Raw genomic sequence first — 20292 nt, forward strand, 5'->3', positions numbered from 1 at the left:
GATAGCTATCCACATCAAGCAGATTTTTACCAGGTTTTAGCACCGGAATGATGGTGCCCTCCCACAACTGCGACAGGAAGACGCCATTGCACCAGATCCGGTTGAAGATGGCGAGGAGTTATTGCTTGTAGTCAGACGAGAGATGTATAATCATCTGACTGTAAATCCGATCCAGTCCAGGAGCTATGTCGTGGCATTATAGGGTTCACTGTGGCGTGTAGTGAACGAGAGGACTTTACTTTCCATCGGCCGAGGGTGCGAAAGGCTGGGGGGGGAGGGGGGGGGGGGGTAGTTCTCTGACACAGAGGCTCGAGCACTGTGCTTTGCGAATTGCTCAATTGCTCAGCAACCGCGTCTGTGTTAGTAGAGAGCATGCCATTGATGTTAATGCCAGGAACACTTGTTGGGGTTTGGTGCCCAAAAAGACGTCTGATCTTTGTCCAGACTTGGGAAGGTGACATATGGCACCCGATGGTCGACACGTACCTCTCCCAACACTCGGTTTCCGTTGTTTTATAGGCGGGCAAACGCGGGCACGGAGCCGCTTAAAGGCTATTAGGTGCTCTAGGGAAGGGTGCCGCTTAGGTCACTGTAGAGTTCTCCTATGCTCTTTAATTGCCTCAGTGACTCAAGGCGACCACCAAAGGACTGTCTTTCGCCGGAGGCACCCTAGAGAACGAGGATCGTGTTTTCCGCTGCAGAAGCGATCGTTGTAGTGACCTGCTCTATCACGACATCAACGGCACAGAGAGTGTGTGTGTGTGTGTGTGTGTGTGTGTGTGTGTGTGTGTGTGTGTGTGTGTGGGTGGGGGGGGGGGGGGGAAATTGGGAGTGACAGCAGAGGTGAAGGCTACCCTGTCTGCCTTGTTTAAAGTCCATCTGGGCAGGCACCCATGGACACGATGCTGGTGGAGTGACAGGAACGTGGGGAAGTGGTCACTACTACACAGATCATCATGTGCTCTGCAGTGTATAGATGGAAGAAGTCCTGGACTGCAAATTGATAAATCAATGGCCGAGTAATTACCATGAGCCACACTGAAATTGGTGGCAGCCATAGTATTTAAGAGGCAGTAAATTTTCGACATCTCTGCCACGGCCAGTAAGCATGGTGCTACCCGACAAGGGTTTATGGGCGTTAAAATGTGCCGAAAGTAGGAAAGGTTGAGGAAGTTGATCAATCGGTGCAGCCAATACATTCAGGGGTACCGCACCACCTGGAGGGAGATATACATTGCTGACAGTTATTTCCTGCATCATCCGTATCCTGACAGCCACAGCTTCAAGATGCATTTGAAAGGGCACAGGTTCACTAGATACAGAGTTCAGGACATAAACACAAACTCCACTACAGCTCTTGTAAATCCCCTGTAGCCGTGAAGGGCATGGGGCCGCATTGCCGGGAACCAGATTTCCTGGAGGGCAATGAAGAAAGCAAGTGTAAAGCTTAACAGTTGCCATAGCTCAGCCAGGTGGTGGAAAAACTGCCACAATTCCACTGGAGGATGATGTGATCGTGAGACTGAAGGCATGAAACACTCAATGAGGCAGTCTAAGCCTCAGGGTCACCTGCTGCCAGTGACTTATTTCCTGAACAGGCTATATCCATTGTGTCTGAGGGTCTGGCAAGATTTAGGTCCTCAGCGGATGCCAGAATCTTCACCTCATCCTCAGTTTGTAAGCAGTGTTGGTGTAGGTGCCACCGCAATTCCCTTGGTTTTGGGAGTCTTCTTTCTGGATTTCTCTCGCTGATCCCTGGGTTTCTCCGGGACGGAGGATGATAATGAATCCCTATGACCGCAGCTTTTGGGCACTTCAGCCACTGATGGGTGTCATCTTTCCCACTATCAGAAACGTGGAAGTGACCCAAGGGACCCCTTCCTAGCGAGAGGAGCCAACAAAGACTTACACTTCTCCGACTGAGAAGTGGGGACTGGTGTCTCTGGTGGTTGGAATGACAGAGCACCCAAGGTAGGTGGTGCGACAGCAACAGGGAGGGAAGTGGCCCCCCACCATCAAGGGGGCAGGCGTAGTCTTCTGGCTCCGAGAGTCGACTGGAACTCGCGGAACTGTTGGGGGCTACAACTGTTCTCGTAGTGATGGCATACGAGGTGGTCATAGCCACAGGATGTAGACACACAAATTTCCTCTTAGCCTCAGTGTAGGTCAGTCGGTCCAGGATCTCGTATTCCATGATTTTCCTTTCTAGCTGTAAAATTCTGCAGTCTGGTGAGCAAGAGGAATAATGCTCTCCTCAGTTGACACAGATGGGAGGCGGTGCACATGGAGTATTGGGATGGGATGGACGTCCACAATCCTGACACGTGATGTTGGAAGTACAGCAGGAAGACATATGGCCGAACTTCCGGCACTTAAAGCACCACATTGGGGGAGGGATATATGGCTTGCCATCACAGCAGTAGACCATCACCTTGACCTTATTGGGTAATGTGACTCCCTTGAAGGCCAAGATGAAGGCACTGGTAGCAACCTGATCATCCCTCAGACCCCGATGGATGCACCAGACGAAATGAGCTCCTCGTCGCCCTAAGTTGGCGCGCAGCTCGTCATCGGACTGCAAAATCAGGTCCCTGTGGATTGTAATACCCTGGACCACATTTAAGCTCTTATGAGGCGTGATGGTAACGGAAACATCTCCCAGCTTGTCACAATCGAGTAATGCCCATGACTGGGCACAGGATGCCATTTGGACAAGCCCTCCACCTCCCCAAACTTGTCCTCTAAATGCTCTACAAAAAACTGAGGTTTCATCGAGACAAAAGAGTCCTCAGGGCGTATAAGGTTTGCTGCCACCCTTAGCCTGGCATTCCTCCCATGGTGTGGCTGGGGAGGGGAACAATTTAGGATAATACTTCCTTTTATTGTACTGAGACTTGGAACTCTTAGACATTGCTGGCATTTGGTCACCAGCAAGTGGTGACATAGTATGCTTCATTGCCTGTCATCCACCCTGATGCTACCCACTCGAACCACGTGTCTTCCCCATGGGCACCACCCAGCCGCAGCAAAGGCCAGCTGGCGGGATGGCCCTTGCTGGGAGTCCTGAGGCCCCAGGGTGATGAGCATCTACTACTTGACATACGTGGGGAGTAAATGGTGTAGCAATCAGCAGAGCGATCCCTGTGTAGTTAAGGGGCTACAACCAACAGGGTACATGGCAGCCCCACCACAACGGACTGGACACTGTGCTGGATATGAGGTGCAAGGAATTCCATGGTCATTGTTGGTGCAGAAAACAACACCGCATAGTGGGTGGAAGAAAACACACCCAGGAAAGTGGCCTTGCCCTAAAGATGGAGGATGAGCGGAACTGCAATGCCTCGACGAGAAAGTGGGCTAATGATCTCAATGCACGATGGACACGATGCGCCATGTAAGGCGCCCTTCCCTAATTGGCTCGCTCTTTGGGAAAATTTTGAAAAATGGAGGTCAAACCCTACAGGGGACCACTAAATAAAGGCTGAAAGGTGTGAGACTCCTTTTTGTCGCCTCTTACGACAGGCAGGAATACCTCAGGCCTATTCTGGCCCGCAGGGGGTACCTAGTGCCATCAAAATGTTGCCAGTCACTAGTAACATGCACTTTAGGGTAAAAACACGAAAGAAACCAAGCGATATTTTACTGTAAGAACCAGAAAAAAACTTTAAACTTCTCACAAAAATCAATTACTGCTTGTACGACACTTCATCATATGACAGTGGCTTAACCATTCCCCATTCGTTTTCACAGATTCAAGGACAAATCCACCACTGTGCTGGAGTACTGTTGCTGCTAGAAAATACTGATCACAAATTTCTTCAGATTTATTTTTTCACAATTCTGATGATGACATCAAATCAGTGTTGTGTCATCAGTTGTGTGATTAAGTGAGAGATTACTGCACATCTACAACTACTCTTACATGAGCACAATCAGTTGGTAAAATAATTCAAGGCTGGACTAGAAATGATAACTTCGCACGATCGCAAAGTAGTGATCAGAGCAGAGAAAAGACCAGCAGGTGAACATGAAAGATGCTTCAATGCACAGACACTGAATGAAGTTGCCATTGTGGTTGTTGGCAAAAATTTGGTGTCTTGTGACATTGTGGCTTGATAGTATGATGGTGACAACCTTCAGCTTATCTCCGAAACCCATCGTTCTTACAATGCATTACAATACCCGCTGATATTTTTTCGAGGAAAAGATGGATACCACTTTTTTTATCAAGATGATTAATTCATTAACCAGTACAATTCATCCATTAACCAGTATGATGATTAATCCATTAACTGGTACATAGACATATTGCTAATAATCTTTAAATTTGATTCCTAACAGAAGTTCATTGTATAGTTATAGGTCAATAAACAAACAAAAAGGTCAGTATGATATAAGCAATGTACATGGACTGGGCAATGGTGGTGGACAGAGAGGGAGAGGGAGTAGGGGGAGGTGGAGTGGGAGGGGAGAGGGGGGTGATAGAGAGAGGGGAGAGGGGGGTGATAGAGAGAGGGGAGAGGGGGGGTGATAGAGAGAGGGGAGAGGGGGGTGATAGAGAGAGGGGGGATAGAGAGGGGTGATAGAGAGAGAGGGGATAGAGAGGGGGGATAGAGAGGGGGGATGGAGAGGGGGGAGAGGGGGTGATAGAGAGAGGGGTGATAGAGAGAGGGGAGAGGGGGGATAGAGAGAGGGGGATAGAGAGAGGGGAGAGGGGGGATAGAGAGAGGGGAGAGGGGGGATAGAGAGAGGGGAGAGGGGGGATAGAGAGAGGGGAGAGGGGGGATAGAGAGAGGGGAGAGGGGGGATAGAGAGAGGGGAGAGGGGGGATAGAGGGGAGAGGGGGGCTAGAGAGAGGGGAGAGGGGGGCTAGAGAGAGGGGAGAGGGGGGGGGTAGAGAGAGGGGAGAGGGGGGGTAGAGAGAGGGGAGAGGGGGTAGAGAGAGGGGAGAGGGAGGGGGGTAGAGAGAGGGGAGAGGGAGGGGGTAGAGAGAGGGGGAGAGGGAGGGGGGTAGAGAGAGGGGAGAGGGAGGGGGGTAGAGAGAGGGGAGAGGGAGGGGGGGTAGAGAGAGGGGGAGAGGGAGGGGGGGTAGAGAGAGGGGAGAGGGAGGGGGGGTAGAGAGAGGGGAGAGGGAGGGGGGTAGAGAGAGGGGAGAGGGAGGGGGGGTAGAGAGAGGGGAGAGGGAGGGGGGGGTAGAGAGAGGGGAGAGGGAGGGGGGGGTAGAGAGAGGGGAGAGGGAGGGGGGGTAGAGAGAGGGGAGAGGGGGGATAGAGAGAGGGGAGAGGGGGGATAGAGAGAGGGGAGAGGGGGGATAGAGAGAGGGGAGAGGGGGGATAGAGAGAGGGGAGAGGGGGGATAGAGAGAGGGGAGAGGGGGGATAGAGAGAGGGGAGAGGGGGGATAGAGAGAGGGGGGATAGAGAGAGGGGAGAGGGGGGATAGAGAGAGGGGGGATAGAGAGAGGGGGGATAGAGAGAGGGGAGAGGGGGGATAGAGAGAGGGGAGAGGGGGAGAGGGATAGATAGATAGCGGCAAATGAAATTAGGATGTATGTACAATTCCATATTCGTATTTAGCAATTGCTTAGCACTGCCGGGATAATTACTCTCTAATATAAAGACGAATATTTTCACCACAATAAACTGTGTCAATTACTAACGCCAAGGCCAAAACAAAATTCTATAAGAAAATATCAGAATTACCTCTTGGTTCTGCAACCTTTTCTTTACTTTGCTGACAAGCAATGGCTGCTGTAAGTCACTGATGTCAAGGCCATACTGCTTCTTGTAGTAATAACAATAAGTAATCTGAAAAACAACCATGTTGCATCATGCAGGAGAAAATGGGAATCTACAAACTAACCTCAATGAGTGTAACTATCATAATTAATACAAATTACTGCAAAATAATTATATATACTATACACAATTCACACAGACATTAATACAACGAGTAATATTCAACATCCAAATGTGTCTCCCTTAACAAGTCTTAGGTGTTGCAAGTATAAACTTCAAGATGATAATGTCTGTGCAATTTCACAAATGCTTGACAAAAACAACAACAGTAGGTGCCACATTAGCTCTTAAATCACTTGTCAATAATGAACAGCTCAAGTGTCCACCACAGACTACACAAGATTAATGTGCTAAAGGGGATTTTATATTTCATTAGGAGCGTCACTTGCCATCACGAGCAATCTCTCCGCTCTTATGCCTTCTTATCTAACTTAATATAATTTTCCTCTCCTAACTGCACCAATTGCAACTACAAACTGTAAACATGGTCATTAACAGTTTATGTGAGCAATTATGAAAGAAAGAATTTCTAACAGCTTGACTACCAGCAACATTTGTTTATCATTCAAGACTTCATTTTTATTTATTTTTGAGATGTGTCCTGTAATCAAAATTCCATACACCCAATTTAACTGTTACACATTCCTTTTCATTCAGTTACTATTTTAAGCATGTCTGTGAAAACACCAGACATTTTTCCATCAATGATGAGGATCTTTCCCACCCAAAACAATGCAAATTAACTATAATCGTTGCAAAGTAATAATAACTTTACGATTTTTCTCAACAGCATGTTGTCTCAACTGTTATTAATAAATCACAGGGCATATTGTCTCAAGATGAAATTTTTGTCCTTGCAAAAGGAGGAAACTTTGCTATTACACCTACAAAAGTACCAGTCGAGGAGATAATTGTGAACGTAGTAGCAGGGATACAAACCCTCCCCAAAGAAACTGCAAATGCAGTTCGAATCGAAACCACCAGGGTCTTGTACCGCAGTAAACCTTTGGAAAGTAACCTAATGAAAGGTGAGGGAAGGGCTTTCAGATATTTAAATGCAGACAAAGTGATAGAGGTTCTTTCTTCTGAAAAAGGCAATGCTACTGTTGTTATGAATAAATAGGATTACAGAATTAAGATTTTGGATCTTGTAACATCAGGAGAATATAATAAACTTATGAAAGACCCTACAGCTAGCATATTAAGGAAAACAAACACACTGATAAAGTCATCTACTTCAATTTAAGAGGAGGAGAAGAAAGGTTTGTTGAAGAGTGAAGCTGTGTGTCCCAGACTTTATGGCCTACCTAAAGTTCATAAGATTAACCTTCCTCTGTGAGCCATTGTCAGTGCTATTAATTCTCCAAAGTACCAAATAGCAAGATATCCGGCAACTTGTTTACAACCACATATTGGCAAAACTGAATCAACCTCATATTGGCAAAACTGATTCTTATGTAAAAGACGTCATTTCATTGAGAAACTTGAGGGACTACTTTTGGCTCCTGAGGATATTCTTGTCAGTTTTCATATAGTTTCTTTATTTACTATGATTCTGCTTAAAGAAGTTATGGTTTACATAGCGGATTTTTTCCCAGCAGATCTGACTGCTCTGTTCAGACATTGCCTTACCTCGAGTCAGTTCCAGTAGGAAGATGAGTTTTATGAGCATGATGATGGTGTGGCCATGGGTAACTCATTGAGTCCTACGATCGCTAATTTTTACAAAGAAAAATTCGAACAAATAGCTCTGGAAAAAGTGAAGAAGAAACCATGTCGATGGTACCGATGCATGGATGGTACATTTGTGGTTTGGTCACATGGCAAAAAAGCTTTAGAGGAATTCTTTTGTTATTTAAATAGTATACATCCTAAAATCCAGTTTACCATGGAATTGGAGGAAGACAATGCAATATCCCTCTTGGGTGTCTTCATTATGAGACAGACTGATGGCAGCTTGAAACATAATGTCTTTCAGAAGGTTACACATACCAACAGATACTTGCATAAGGATTCCAATCATCATCCACAACAGAAAAGAGGTGTAATTAAAGGTCTAGTGGACAGAGCTAAAAGGATTTGTACGCTGGAATACCTGGATGGAGAGTTAAAACATCTAAAGCAGGCTTTTGGGAAGAATGGGTACTTTAGCAAGGAAATAGAGTGAGTTTTGAGACCAAACAACAGAAGGTCTAATGACGATAGGACACAGCAATGGAAGAACCCTTCATCAAAAAAGTAATGGATCAAATTGGCAAGATTTTAAGAAAACCTAACGTTCGAACGATTCTCAGACCAACTAAGAAAATAGGCCAAGCACTTCATTCTGTTAAGGAAAAGATGCCCCCCCCCCCCCCCTCTGTCTGCAAGTGGTCTATACAAAATCCTGTGTACATGTGGTAAGGACTCCATTGGAACTACAAGGAAAAGTGTGAATACACGGTTAAAGGAACATAAAAGTCTCTGCCGACTAGGGAAAACAGACAAGTCAGCCTTGGCAGAACGTGCTCTTCAGTCAGGTGATCACGTAGTGAAATTTTCGGAAACTGAAGTTTTATGTACTATGACAAACTATTATCCACGGCTATATAGAGAAGCCATTGAAATATATGAACATGGGAATAATTTTAACAGAAAAAAAGAAATGTGGCGTTTTATTTGTGTTGGCTCGATGGTGATTGTTGTCCCAGTCCGGGTGACATGGAACGGTGTCTGTCAATCACAATGGCTCCGATCGGTAACTGTTAAAAACAAACTCCTCGCTTGGTTGATTAATTTCAGGCACTATCTCCCTTAGACTGACATCAGCGTACCAATGGAGCAGCATGCCAGAATGTGTAAGCAGCCCTTGTTTAAAATTGAAGCACTGGTGTTCGAAGTCTGTCGGTCTCCTTTACTCCGAATCCACAGTGACTATCACTTGGTACCGCAACAACTCCTTTGATCTGAAACAATTAACCAAATATGCTTTGCGTGTTCGCGACAGGCTGATAAGCTTAGGCGAACTTGGCAACTGTAGCTCTTATGCCCGGTTTGCGAATGAGTGTTCAAACGCAGATAATAGGATATCTCGAATTATAGAGTCCATCACTCAAGCCAATGTAACATCATAGTTTTGCGAGGATGCTGATTTATTAATTAATACAGCATCGTGAAGGTGTCACTACGGTTTAATTCAACAACTAATACAACGAAATTCCAGAGATAAAATACTCTTCGGACAATGTACAGAAAGTGTCGTATTTCAGTGCAGACTTGCTGTTCACTGTTAATAAAATCACTAAATCACCTTTAACTTCTGCGTATTGGAGTTTATTGAACTTCGTAATTATTTAATCCTGCACTGAAAATACATTGCTCTTGCAGCAGAGATAGGAAGATAGTGGAACAGGAGGGGAAAATTGCTGCCCTTCAGGCTGAGCTAGATCAGGCTAGGGAAGATCTGGACAGGTTAAGGAGGGAGAAGGGCAAAGAGAGGTGAGAGGTGGGAAGTGGAAACAGGTAGCAGAAGGAACAGGCCTAGAACTAAGTCTGACAGTTTTGTGGTGAATGTCAAAAATAAGTTTGACCTGTTGCTTCAGTTAGAAACTGATGAGCCTCAAGCAGAGGTAGGTGTAGACAGGACACAACAAACTTTCAATAGGAAATTGAAAAAGAAAGTAGGAAAGTCATCGAAAAGGAAGAAAGTTTTGTTGTTAGGCAGTTCTCATGCCAGAGGTGTAGGCCAACTTCTGCAGGAGGAATTAGGACCAGAATACTATGTCACAAATTTTTTCAAACCAAGTGCTAGTCTGGATCAGGTGACAGAGGATTTAGGTTCACTCTGTAAAGGATTTACCAGGGAAGACACCGTGTTTATTGTGGGAGGGCCAGGGAACAGCATCGACAGAGATCCTGGGTACAGTATAGAGTGTGACCTGGTAAAGATTGCGTCGGCATCGAGACACACCAATGTTGAATTTGTATCTGTCCTGAGACGCCATGACCGGCCTCATTTGAACTCTTCTGTTGGGAGAGTTAATTTGGAGTTGGAACGGCTGCTTGGGTCGGGTGCGGGGGCTCATATTGGTGTGGTTCCTGTTGATTATCTCAGTAGGTGGGACTATACCAGGCACGGCCTACATCTCAACAGGAAAGGGAAGCGGAAACTGGCTGGGGTAATAGCAGGAAATTTAAGGGGGGGAGGCACTGCCATGAATGGTAAAATACCAGTGGTTACAGGTGTTGGAGCAGCACCATTTTAGGATAGGTAAGACAGAAAGATGTCAAGTTCTACGAGAGGTCAGGATTGAAACAAATCTTCAGTTTAGGAAAGAAATTAAACAGCACAATTCTAGCACATTGGATCACCAATCACAGCTACCAATTATAAATTTTCACCAATCACCAGAAATTTTATCTCCACCAAGTTGTATCTCAGTCCTAGGTAATTGCATTGATGAATTAAAGTCACCCAACCCAGTTGACATAATCTGCCTCTCTGAACACCATGTGACCACTGGTATAGGAACTAGGCCTAAGCACAATGAGAAACTCAGACAGGAGAGTACTGCAAATGTTAGAATAAGGAAAGGTTCTCATAAAAGTATAATTAAAAATAATTTAAGTATATTTCATCAAAATATTGGGAGTTTAAAGAATAAAGCAGATGAGCTTCTGGTTTGTTTAGAAGATTTAGAAGCTGAGAATGAAATAGATATACTATGCCTGTCTGAGCATCACATTGTTACCGATATGGATAAGGTAAATGTAAGTGGTTATAAGCTCTCTGCACATGTAATGAGAGAAAATATGGAGAAAGGAGGAGTTGCCATATATGTCAAAAGTTATCATTGTGCAAAAAGTATAGAAACAAAAAAGTTTTGTGTAGAGAAACATATAGAAGCATGTGCCTGTGAGCTTAAATTAAATAAAGGCACATTTATAATTGTAACTGTATATAGGTCCCCATCAGGAAATTTTCATCTATTTCTGAAAAATTTGGACTCCTTGTTGTGCTATCTGTCAGACAGGGGGAAGCAAATTATTATTTGTGGGGACTTCAATGTAGATTCTTTGAAAGAGGGTAATAGGAAAAATGACCTTTAAGTATTACTCGGTTCTTTCAATTTGACACCCGTTATTGATTTTCCTACTCGGGTGGTAAAGGATAGCAGCTCACTGATAGATAACTTCTTTATAGACCAAGTAAGTTTAACCAGGTAAATGCTCAGCCTGTTGAGAATGGTCTTTCTGATCATGGTGCACAGCTAGTTACAATATATGACATAGCTCCATTCAGCAATACTAAACAGTCCTCCAAAGTAGTACGTTCAGTCAACGATTTAACAATTGCAAATTTCAGGGAAAGCCTACAGCAGTTAGACTGGGATGAGGTGTACCGTGAACCTGATGCCAATTTAAAATATAATTTATTTCATGACATTTTTGTAAATGCATTTGAAAACTGCTTCCCCAAGAAAATAGTTAAATATACTCGTAAGAAACCTTGTAACAAACCATGGCTTACTAAGGGTATAAAAATATCTTGTAACCGGAAAAGGGAAATGTATCTGACAGCAAGAAAGAGTAGTGACCCAGAAACTATCAAAAATTATAAAAACTACTGTGTTATATTAAGAAAAGTTATTAAAAAATCCAGGAGTATGTGTATCATGTCTGAAATCAGCAACTCTGATAATAAAATTAAAACAATTTGGATTATTATTAAAAGAGAAACAGGTCAACCAAGAGCACAAGAAGACAGTATTACCATCAAATTGAATGAAAGCTTTACGAACAAAAAGTCAGAAGTTGAAAATATTTTTAATAATCATTTTCTAAATGTTGTGGATATAGTAGGATCCAGGTGTTCATTAGAAGATGCTAGGCTGTTAATGGAAGAGGCCATACCTATGCAATTTGATACAATTGAAATCTCACCCACTTCTCCCTCTGAAATTAGGAAAATAATAAACTTGCTTAAAAGCAAAAACTCACATGGAATTGATGGCATTTCCAGCAAAATACTAAAAGCTTGTTCTCAACAGATAAGCAAGATCCTCAGCCACCTGTGTAATAGCTCTCTGGAACAGGGCATTTTCCCTGATAGACTGAAATATGCTATTGTTATACCTTTGCATAAAAAGGGGGATCGATCTGATGTCAACAATTACCGTCCAATCTCCCTTCTAGCAGCTTTATCTAAAATTTTTGAGAAAGTAATGTATTCAAGAGTAGCTTCACATATCTGTAAAAATGAAGTACTAACAAAATGTCAGTTTGGTTTCCAGAAAGGTTTTTCAACAGAAAATGCCATATATGCTTTCACCAGTCAAATTTTGAATGATCTGAATAACCGAACACCACCCATTGGGATTTTTTGTGATCTCTCAAAGGCTTTTGATTGTGTAAATCATGAAATTCTGCTAGACAAGCTCAAGTATTGTGGCATGAGTGGGACAGTGCACAAATGGTTTAATTCGTACCTAACTGGAAGAGTGCAGAAAGTTGAAATAAGTAGTTCTCGTAACATGCAAAGATCAGCACATTCCTCAAACTGGGGAACTATCAAGAATGGGGTTCCACAAGGGTCAGTCTTGGGTCCTTTGTTGTTCTTATTATATATTAATGACTTGCCATTCTAAATTCATGAAGAGGCAAAGTTAGTTCTCTTTGCTGATGATACAAGTATAGTAATCACACCTGAGAAACAAGAATTAAATGATGAAATTGTCAATACTGTCTTTCAGAAAATTACTAAGTGGTTCCTTGTAGACGGACTCTCACTGAATTTTGGTAAGACACAGTACATACAGTTCCGTACAGTGAATGGTATGACGCCATTAATAAATATAGACCTTAATCAGAAGCATATAGCTAAGGTAGAATATTCCAAATTTTTAGGTATGTCCATTGATGAGAGATTAAATTGGAAGAAACACATTGATGATCTGCTGAAACGTTTGAGTTCAGCTACTTATGCAATAAGGGTCATTGCAAATTTTGGTGATAAACATCTTAGTAAATTAGCTTACTACGCCTATTTTCACTCATTGCTTTCATATGGCATCATATTTTGGGGTAATTCATCACTGAGGAATAAAGTATTTATTGCACAAAAGCGTGTAATCAGAATAATAGCTGGAGTCCACCCAAGATCATCCTGCAGACATTTATTTAAGGATCTAGGGATAGTCACAGTAGCTTCTCAGTATATATACTCTCTTATGAAATTTGTTATTAACAACCAAGCCCAATTCAAAAGTAATAGCAGTGTGCATAACTACAATACTAGGAGAAAGGACGATCTTCACTATTCGAGATTAAATCTAACTTTGGCACAGAAAAGGGTGAATTATACTGGCACTAAAGTCTTTGGTCACTTACCAAATAGTATCAAAAGTCTGACAGATAACCAACAAGTATTTAAGAAGAAATTAAAAGAATTTCTGAATGACAACTCCTTCTACTCCATAGAGGAATTTTTAGATATAAATTAAGACAAAAGGAAAAAAAACAAAAATATAAAAAAAATAAAAATAAAAAATAAAGAAAAAAAAACACAAAAAAATAAAGTTGTTATATTAACTTAAGTATGTTGTTAAATTAACCTAATTATGTCATGTATTGGAAAATTTGACTCGTTCCACATCATTACGAAATATCGTATTCATGATCCATGGAACTAGTATTAATCTAATCTAATCTAATCTAATCTAATCTGTCATTCAGGGTCTTGAATCTATTTGCATCAGCGATTCTGACTTTGGCTACAGCTTCCGACAACACGGCGTAACTGTTAGTTCTTCGTGATCGCGTGCAGCTGTTTCCTACTCAAGGCTAATAATAGAGTTTATGTCGGCGGTTGGTATATTGCTGTGTCCTTTGATGTTCATGTCAATCACAGATCATGAAGGCTAAGCCCCAGTGTTAATCAGGCATCACATGATTTACTCTTCTTCCACATATAATAACTGCTCTGCTGTCTGGCTAAACCGTAAATGTTATTTTACTTCAGTTCGAAATTCTGACTAGTACGTCAAGTCGATACTGGAAAACTTTTAAAACTTCGGATCGGTTTGAAACACTCTAACAGTGTTCAATAGGCTTACTACTATTGCGACATCTACAAGAGAGACTGAATTAACACCTTCACTGCAGTGTTACATTGTAGTCGCAGTAAACTTCCAGCTCAATGCGGCTACAACTCTCTTCTTGGATAAATGTTATCTCTGATCTATTTACGGTCTAGGTTTTAACCTTCGTAAAAAATATATTTTGAATTATTTATTTGAAGTTTCAGGCTTTGTATCATCTGTCTTTCATTTAGTCCTTTCTTTATAAAAATGTTATTAGTTACATAGTATTCCTGTTAGTGAAACTCGCAATAGTGTTAATTTTGTTGTCAGTAGCTCCCATCAATGTCAGGATAATTAATTTTGCTATTTCTTTTACTACCAAAGGGATTTCATTAGGGTTTCCATATTTGGGGTGGTACAGAAGCTATGAAACTCAGCGATATATGGACAGTGACACTACAGAATTGATGAGATGTTTTTATCTTTGATTAACTGTGATCGATAGTTACGTTTTATATTTGACAAGGTTTATCTCTGCTATCATATGAAATCCAGACAACACCCACTTTCCACAGGAATTAGGCCGCTCTTCGATGTCCGACTCTTCAGTCAGCAAGACTCAGCACAACCAGGAGCACCTCCGAAAATGTCCAACATAGCCTTGGACGAAATGTCAGGGATAGAAGAGTTCCATACAACTGGAAGAGTTCTCAGCAGCTGAAACATTTGGTCATGAAAGCATTCATTGTATGATGAGGTGACAAGAGTCATGCGATACCACTTAATATTGTGTCAGACCTCCTTTCGCCAGGCACAGTGCAGCAACTTAACGTAGCATGGATTCAACAACTCCATGGAATTACCCAGCAGAAATCGTGAAATGTTGCATCTATAGTTGTGTATAGTTAAGCAAGAGTTGCCGGTCTCATGAATGTTTGGATGGAATTCATGTCAGGTGATCTGGATGGCCAAATCATTCGCCTGAATTGTCCAAAACATTCTTCAAGCCAATCATGAACAACTGTGGTCCAGTGACATGGCACCCCATACAAATTCCATCGTTGTTTGGGAACGTAAGTCCATGAATGGCTGCAAATGGTCTTCATGTAGCCGGACATAACATTTCCAGTCAAGTCAACGGCTGGTTCAGTTGGACCAGAGGACCCATCCATTCCACGCAAGCACAGCTCACATCACTACTGAGCCATCACCAGCTTGCACAGTGTCTCGCTGACAACCTGGGTCCACAGATTCGTGAGGCCTGCACCACATCCAAACCATACAATCAGTGCTTACCTGCTAAAACTGGGACTCATATGACCAGGACATGGTTTTCGAGTTGTCAAGGGACCAACTGATAAGGTGGCCAGCACAGGATAGGCGTTGCAGGTGATATCATGCTGTTAGCAAAGGCAGTTAATTTGTAATCTGCTGCCGTAGCCCACTAAAACCTAATTTCATTGCACTGTTGTAACAGATATGTTCATCATATGTCTCACAGTGATTTTTACAGTTATTTCAAGCAGTATTGCTTGACTATTAGCACTGACAACTCTGCAAATGCTGCTGCTGCTACTCTCATGCGTTAAGTGAAGGCCATTGGCCACTACATTGTCCATGGTGAGAGATTATGCTCAAAATCTGGCACTCTCGACACACTCTTGACACTGTGAATCCTGAAATATTGAATTCCCTAACATTTCCCAAAACGGAATGTCCCATGTGTCTAGTTCCAACTACCATTCTGCGTTCCCCCAAGTCTATTAATTCCCATGAGGCGACCATTTTCACATCAACCTCCTTTTAACATGAATCATCTGAGTACAAATGACTGCTCTGCCAATACACTGCCCTTTCATACCTCGTGTATGCGATACCGCCGCCGTCTGTATATGTGCATATCACTGTCCCATGATTTTTGTCATCTCAGTGTATCAGTTTTGGCAATGGTCGCCATTTAAATAATCACAACAACTGTTCCTCAACAATTTTCACCCATCATCCATGCCTGTGTTTACATAGCCGGCAGCTGAGACTCGGTGTATCAGCACTCCGTACAACGCAGCCAGTCGGTACAGTATTATTGCTTCCAACACACGTTGCCAACGGCACGAACAGCAAAAAAACCTATCACAATTAACAGGATTTAGTGTCAGACTTACTTAAATTGGCTCCTTCCTAATAACGTACCATAAAACCTATCGCTGGGCAGCTAATCGACATCTCCTCTAAATCAAGTGTGAACTCCTCCATTAAGCTATGCTCAGCAAGTATCAATTTACTTTCCTGGCAGAATCTTACATTATTCATCTGTTCAGTGCTTTGTCAGGAGATGCACTACTGTAGTCCAATGGATGACCTTGCCACATTGGTCTGTGGTAGACCTCACGTAAGAGATCCCAGTAGGAACAGCAAAGTTGTCTTTCTTATTTTTGCATGTGCAAAATATGGGCTTTATTAGTTTCTTATTTAGATTTCAGATGATCAGGGTGTGCCAGCATGTGGTACGAAAGATTTTCTCTGGCCTCTTTCTTTGCTTGTCCCTATGGCTGTGTGTCCTCAGCAGCTTATTAATATTGACCCGCAAGCTGCAGCACGTGCAGTGTGAAATACCCGTTTGTGCTGCTGGCTGGCATGGTGCCAGTTGGAACATGACCATGACCAATCATTTGTTAATTCTTAACTACTTCTGAGAATTTTCTCAATTTTTTTTTTCTTTTTTTCAAGTCTGTATATTCTGGAATATCTGATGTTTGTATAAAAGCTGTTCTCCCCACCCTGGAGTTCAATTCTGGTTTTACATTGTTGACCTTAATACAAGTGCTTTTAGTGCTAAGTGTTGTACTACACTGACAAGCCTGCTTTCCGATGTGGACTTTAGCATGGTCATGATGTGACATTGTTTGTTGGAGATGCGAGTTAGGTACTTCAAAATGTCTACACCACCATGACTCCTACAAGTATTACATCATTCCAAGGTCAATATATTCAGGATACAAATGGATAACAAGTCAGTTGCACATCAGGCAACCATCAGTGTTTTCCACCAATGCCGCTCAGAATCCGAAAGGATTTGACTTAGATGCCAAATGCAACAGGTGGGATAGTATGATGCTTTTGGCAAATTTTTACTTTTACTTGGACGGCGCTGCCCAGCAGTGGTTTGACAACTAAGAGCAGCTCAATAGCTGGGATAAATTCCAAGCCAAACTGAAGAAGACATTAGGTGACAATCAGCAGTTTGTCTGTTTACCAGAAGAACATAGCCTAATGTCACTAAGAAACAATAGAGCCCTACACACAATACGGTTTGGCCCAAGGACACATTGTGAATCTGAACATGAGAGAAGCCAACAAACTCTCATATTCGATGAAAGCAATCGCAGAAAACATTTACTAGGCTCTTCTGGTGAATATTATCATGGTAACTGAGGAACACATCAAATGGTGCTAGTACATAGTGGTGGAGAAGGGAGGGGGGGGGGGGGGGGGGGGGTAGTTGGATGGTCAGACAAAAGAAGTGTATGACTGACACCCAAATGTGGCCCCAATGGTAGTTTTGGAAGATCACCATGGTCTTGCCCCTCTCTTCTGCAAGGTAGTGAGAGGAGTGATTCAGCATTTTACGACAGCCTGAACGGCTGAATTGAGTACACAGGAGATAGCAGGGATGAATGCCAATCCCAAACATCAGGAGATAATAGAGAATGTTGTAGAGAAGTGCACGGTATTAATATTTAGCACAAATCTCTGCCACTAGTCAAATGCATCAGGAAGTATGGATTCTGCTCATTCTGACATATGCTGCAGCTGTCAAACAAACACCAAGCACCCAATTCAGGCACAACCAACTTCTCTGCCAAGTATAACGCCTGCAGAAGGACCGGGATTTGGAGGATGGAGGACAACATGCCATTCTGTTTTCACTGTGACTGCCTTGCACATGTTAAATACTTCAGAGAAAGAAAATAAATGTTTGAAGACTATCATGCTGCAAGATGCCAACTATCATAATGGGCCATTGGAGACCATTATAGTCAACCTGTGGGATGAAGACCATTCCATATCCTGGACAAGGTCAGTCACCAACATGCTGCAACCATTCCCCACCACCATACAGAGATACCAGCCACTGGCTACCCCCTGAATTCGTGAAATCTAAGCAAGGTTACAACAAATGGAGATGAGAACGAAACAGTTTAAAATCCTTAATGGACCATAGTTACCAAGGTATCAGGAAATCCATTTATATCATCAATGGCAACCTTCTGGTGAGTCAACTCAGGAGCTTCCTTTCCTGTAATGTTCAATGTTTATTGTTGACAGCTAAAGAAGACTATGTTCCCCCATAAGAAAGCGATTGTACTGAAAGTTGCAAATGGGAAATATGCCCAGCCAACAGGAACATGTATTGTAAAAATAACTGTCAATGACAGTACGCAGCACTTCTAATTTATTGTTTCAGCAGATGTCATATTACTCCTGAGAGATTTCTTGTGAGAATCACAAGCAATCTTTGACTATGAAATATCAGAGCTCTATATGGACAAAGCTATTGCAAAAAGCGCACATAAAAAAGATTTCTTGTTGCAGTTGTTTACTGTTGAAGATATTGCTACCCTGCTATCACGAACAAGATGAATTCCAGTCATCAAGCGAGATGCTCAGTGAAACTATGAAACTTTTCTCAACTGCAAAAAGCTACCCAGGCTCACAAAAGAAATCTACTTGCCAGCGACTATCATGAGCGTTGTAAGTGGTCAAGGAGAACTTTACATCACCGGCTGTCACGAACAGCCACAACACATTCCTAGATGTGCGTGCATAAGGTGCCAAACTAGTCTGGGAAGGGCAGCTCAGTGCCATCAAGTAAGACTTGCTCCTCTACCACTACATACAAAACAGTGGAGAAAGCTACTATTGAACTGCCAATTGGATCTAGTCTGTCTGGAGAACAATGTCCACGAATGTTACCCATCCTGCCCCAAATTCCGGATGCTTTCAATGAGCAGTATAAGTTCAATGATATATCTTCTCCTGTTCCTCCTTGATTGTCCACCATCCTTCTCTGTCATTCAGCCAGACATCCTATGCGAGTGCTGGCCAATTGGTGGATGATCCTAGTGTTGATACCGTGTTTTAACATGGGCCGCTTGGTCTCTTTTCTTTCTCCAAGAGTGTAGAGGGTAATGTTCATATACTTTGAAATCCATTGATCAGCCAGAACAATATGACCACTGACCTACTATTGATATAAACCTGTCCAGGCATTAGCACTGTCACATGGGAAGGAACGATTGCTAGTCACACACACACGAGGCATGTAGTATCAATAGCATGCTGTCCATGTGTAGAATGGGGAAGGCACACGAGTCTGGAGTCTGACCGAGGGCAGATTGTGAAGACCCAAAGGCCCGACACAAGCATTTCGGGAACTGCATGACGTGTCGGGTGTTTGAGGAATGCTGTGATGAGTGTCTTCAACACGTGACGAAACCAAGGTGAAACCATATCCAGACGTCGGGTTCTGCGGCCACCCCTCCTTACAGATGCTGGATGTTGTAGACTAGGCAGAATGGTAAAACAGGACAGGTGGTGAACTATAGCGGAACTAATGTCAGACTTTAATGCTTGGCAGAGTGGAAGTGTATCTGAACACAAAGTGTACCGAACACTCGTAGTGATTGGCCTCCACAGCTGATGACCCATGCATGTGCCAATGTTAACACCACAACATCGCCAACTATGACAAATGGGCATGTGGCCACCGGCACTGGACATTGGCAAAGTGGCAGAGCCTGCATGGTCTGATCAATCCCAATACATTCTTCATCATGCTGATTCGAGGGCACGAATCTGTCATCTTTCAGGGGAACAGCTCCTCGACACCTGTACTGTGGGACGGGCACATGCTGGCGGCGGCTCCATTATGCTCTGAGGAACATTCACATAGGCATCCATGAGTCCAGTTGAGCTCGTGCAAGGCACGATGATGGCCAAGGAGTATCATACAATGGTTGCAGACCACATACACCCCTTCATTACGATCAAGTTTCCCAATGGCAGTGGTAGTTTTCAACAAGATAATGCACCATGTCACAGGGCCAGGAATGTGACAATAGTGGTTTGAGGAATACAGTGGCAAGTTCCAATTAATGGGGTGGTCCCCATCTCAACAGATCTGAACCCAATCAAAAACATTTGGGATGTGACAATGAGGCGTCACAGCTAATCACTCCTCTCCCTCCAACTTACCGTATCTTATAGACTGTAAGTCTTAAAATGGCCATATATTCGATGTCGCAGGAAACCTATATCTGGCAACACTGTATTCAACCAGCTGCAGCAGTGTACCGATTCAATGAAAATTAGTTGCGGGGACTCACAAGCTTGCTAACACAGACTCCCTCCCACCCCAGCATGACAAACACAAAAA

The 20292-nt window shown here is 43.1% G+C and overlaps 1 protein-coding gene across 1 annotated transcript in view; it reads right to left on the reverse strand.

Moving 5' to 3' along the window:
- Positions 1-20292, reverse strand: part of LOC124776941 (piwi-like protein Ago3) — a 219971-nt gene that overhangs the window by 97211 nt on the left and 102468 nt on the right. The window contains exon 9 of the mRNA XM_047252163.1: positions 5701-5805. Within this exon, the coding sequence (XP_047108119.1) occupies positions 5701-5805 (105 nt within the window). The remainder of the gene's footprint in view (positions 1-5700; positions 5806-20292) is intronic.

Source organism: Schistocerca piceifrons, chromosome 2, assembly GCF_021461385.2.
Source record: "Schistocerca piceifrons isolate TAMUIC-IGC-003096 chromosome 2, iqSchPice1.1, whole genome shotgun sequence".
Taxonomy (NCBI): Eukaryota; Metazoa; Arthropoda; class Insecta; order Orthoptera; family Acrididae; genus Schistocerca; species Schistocerca piceifrons.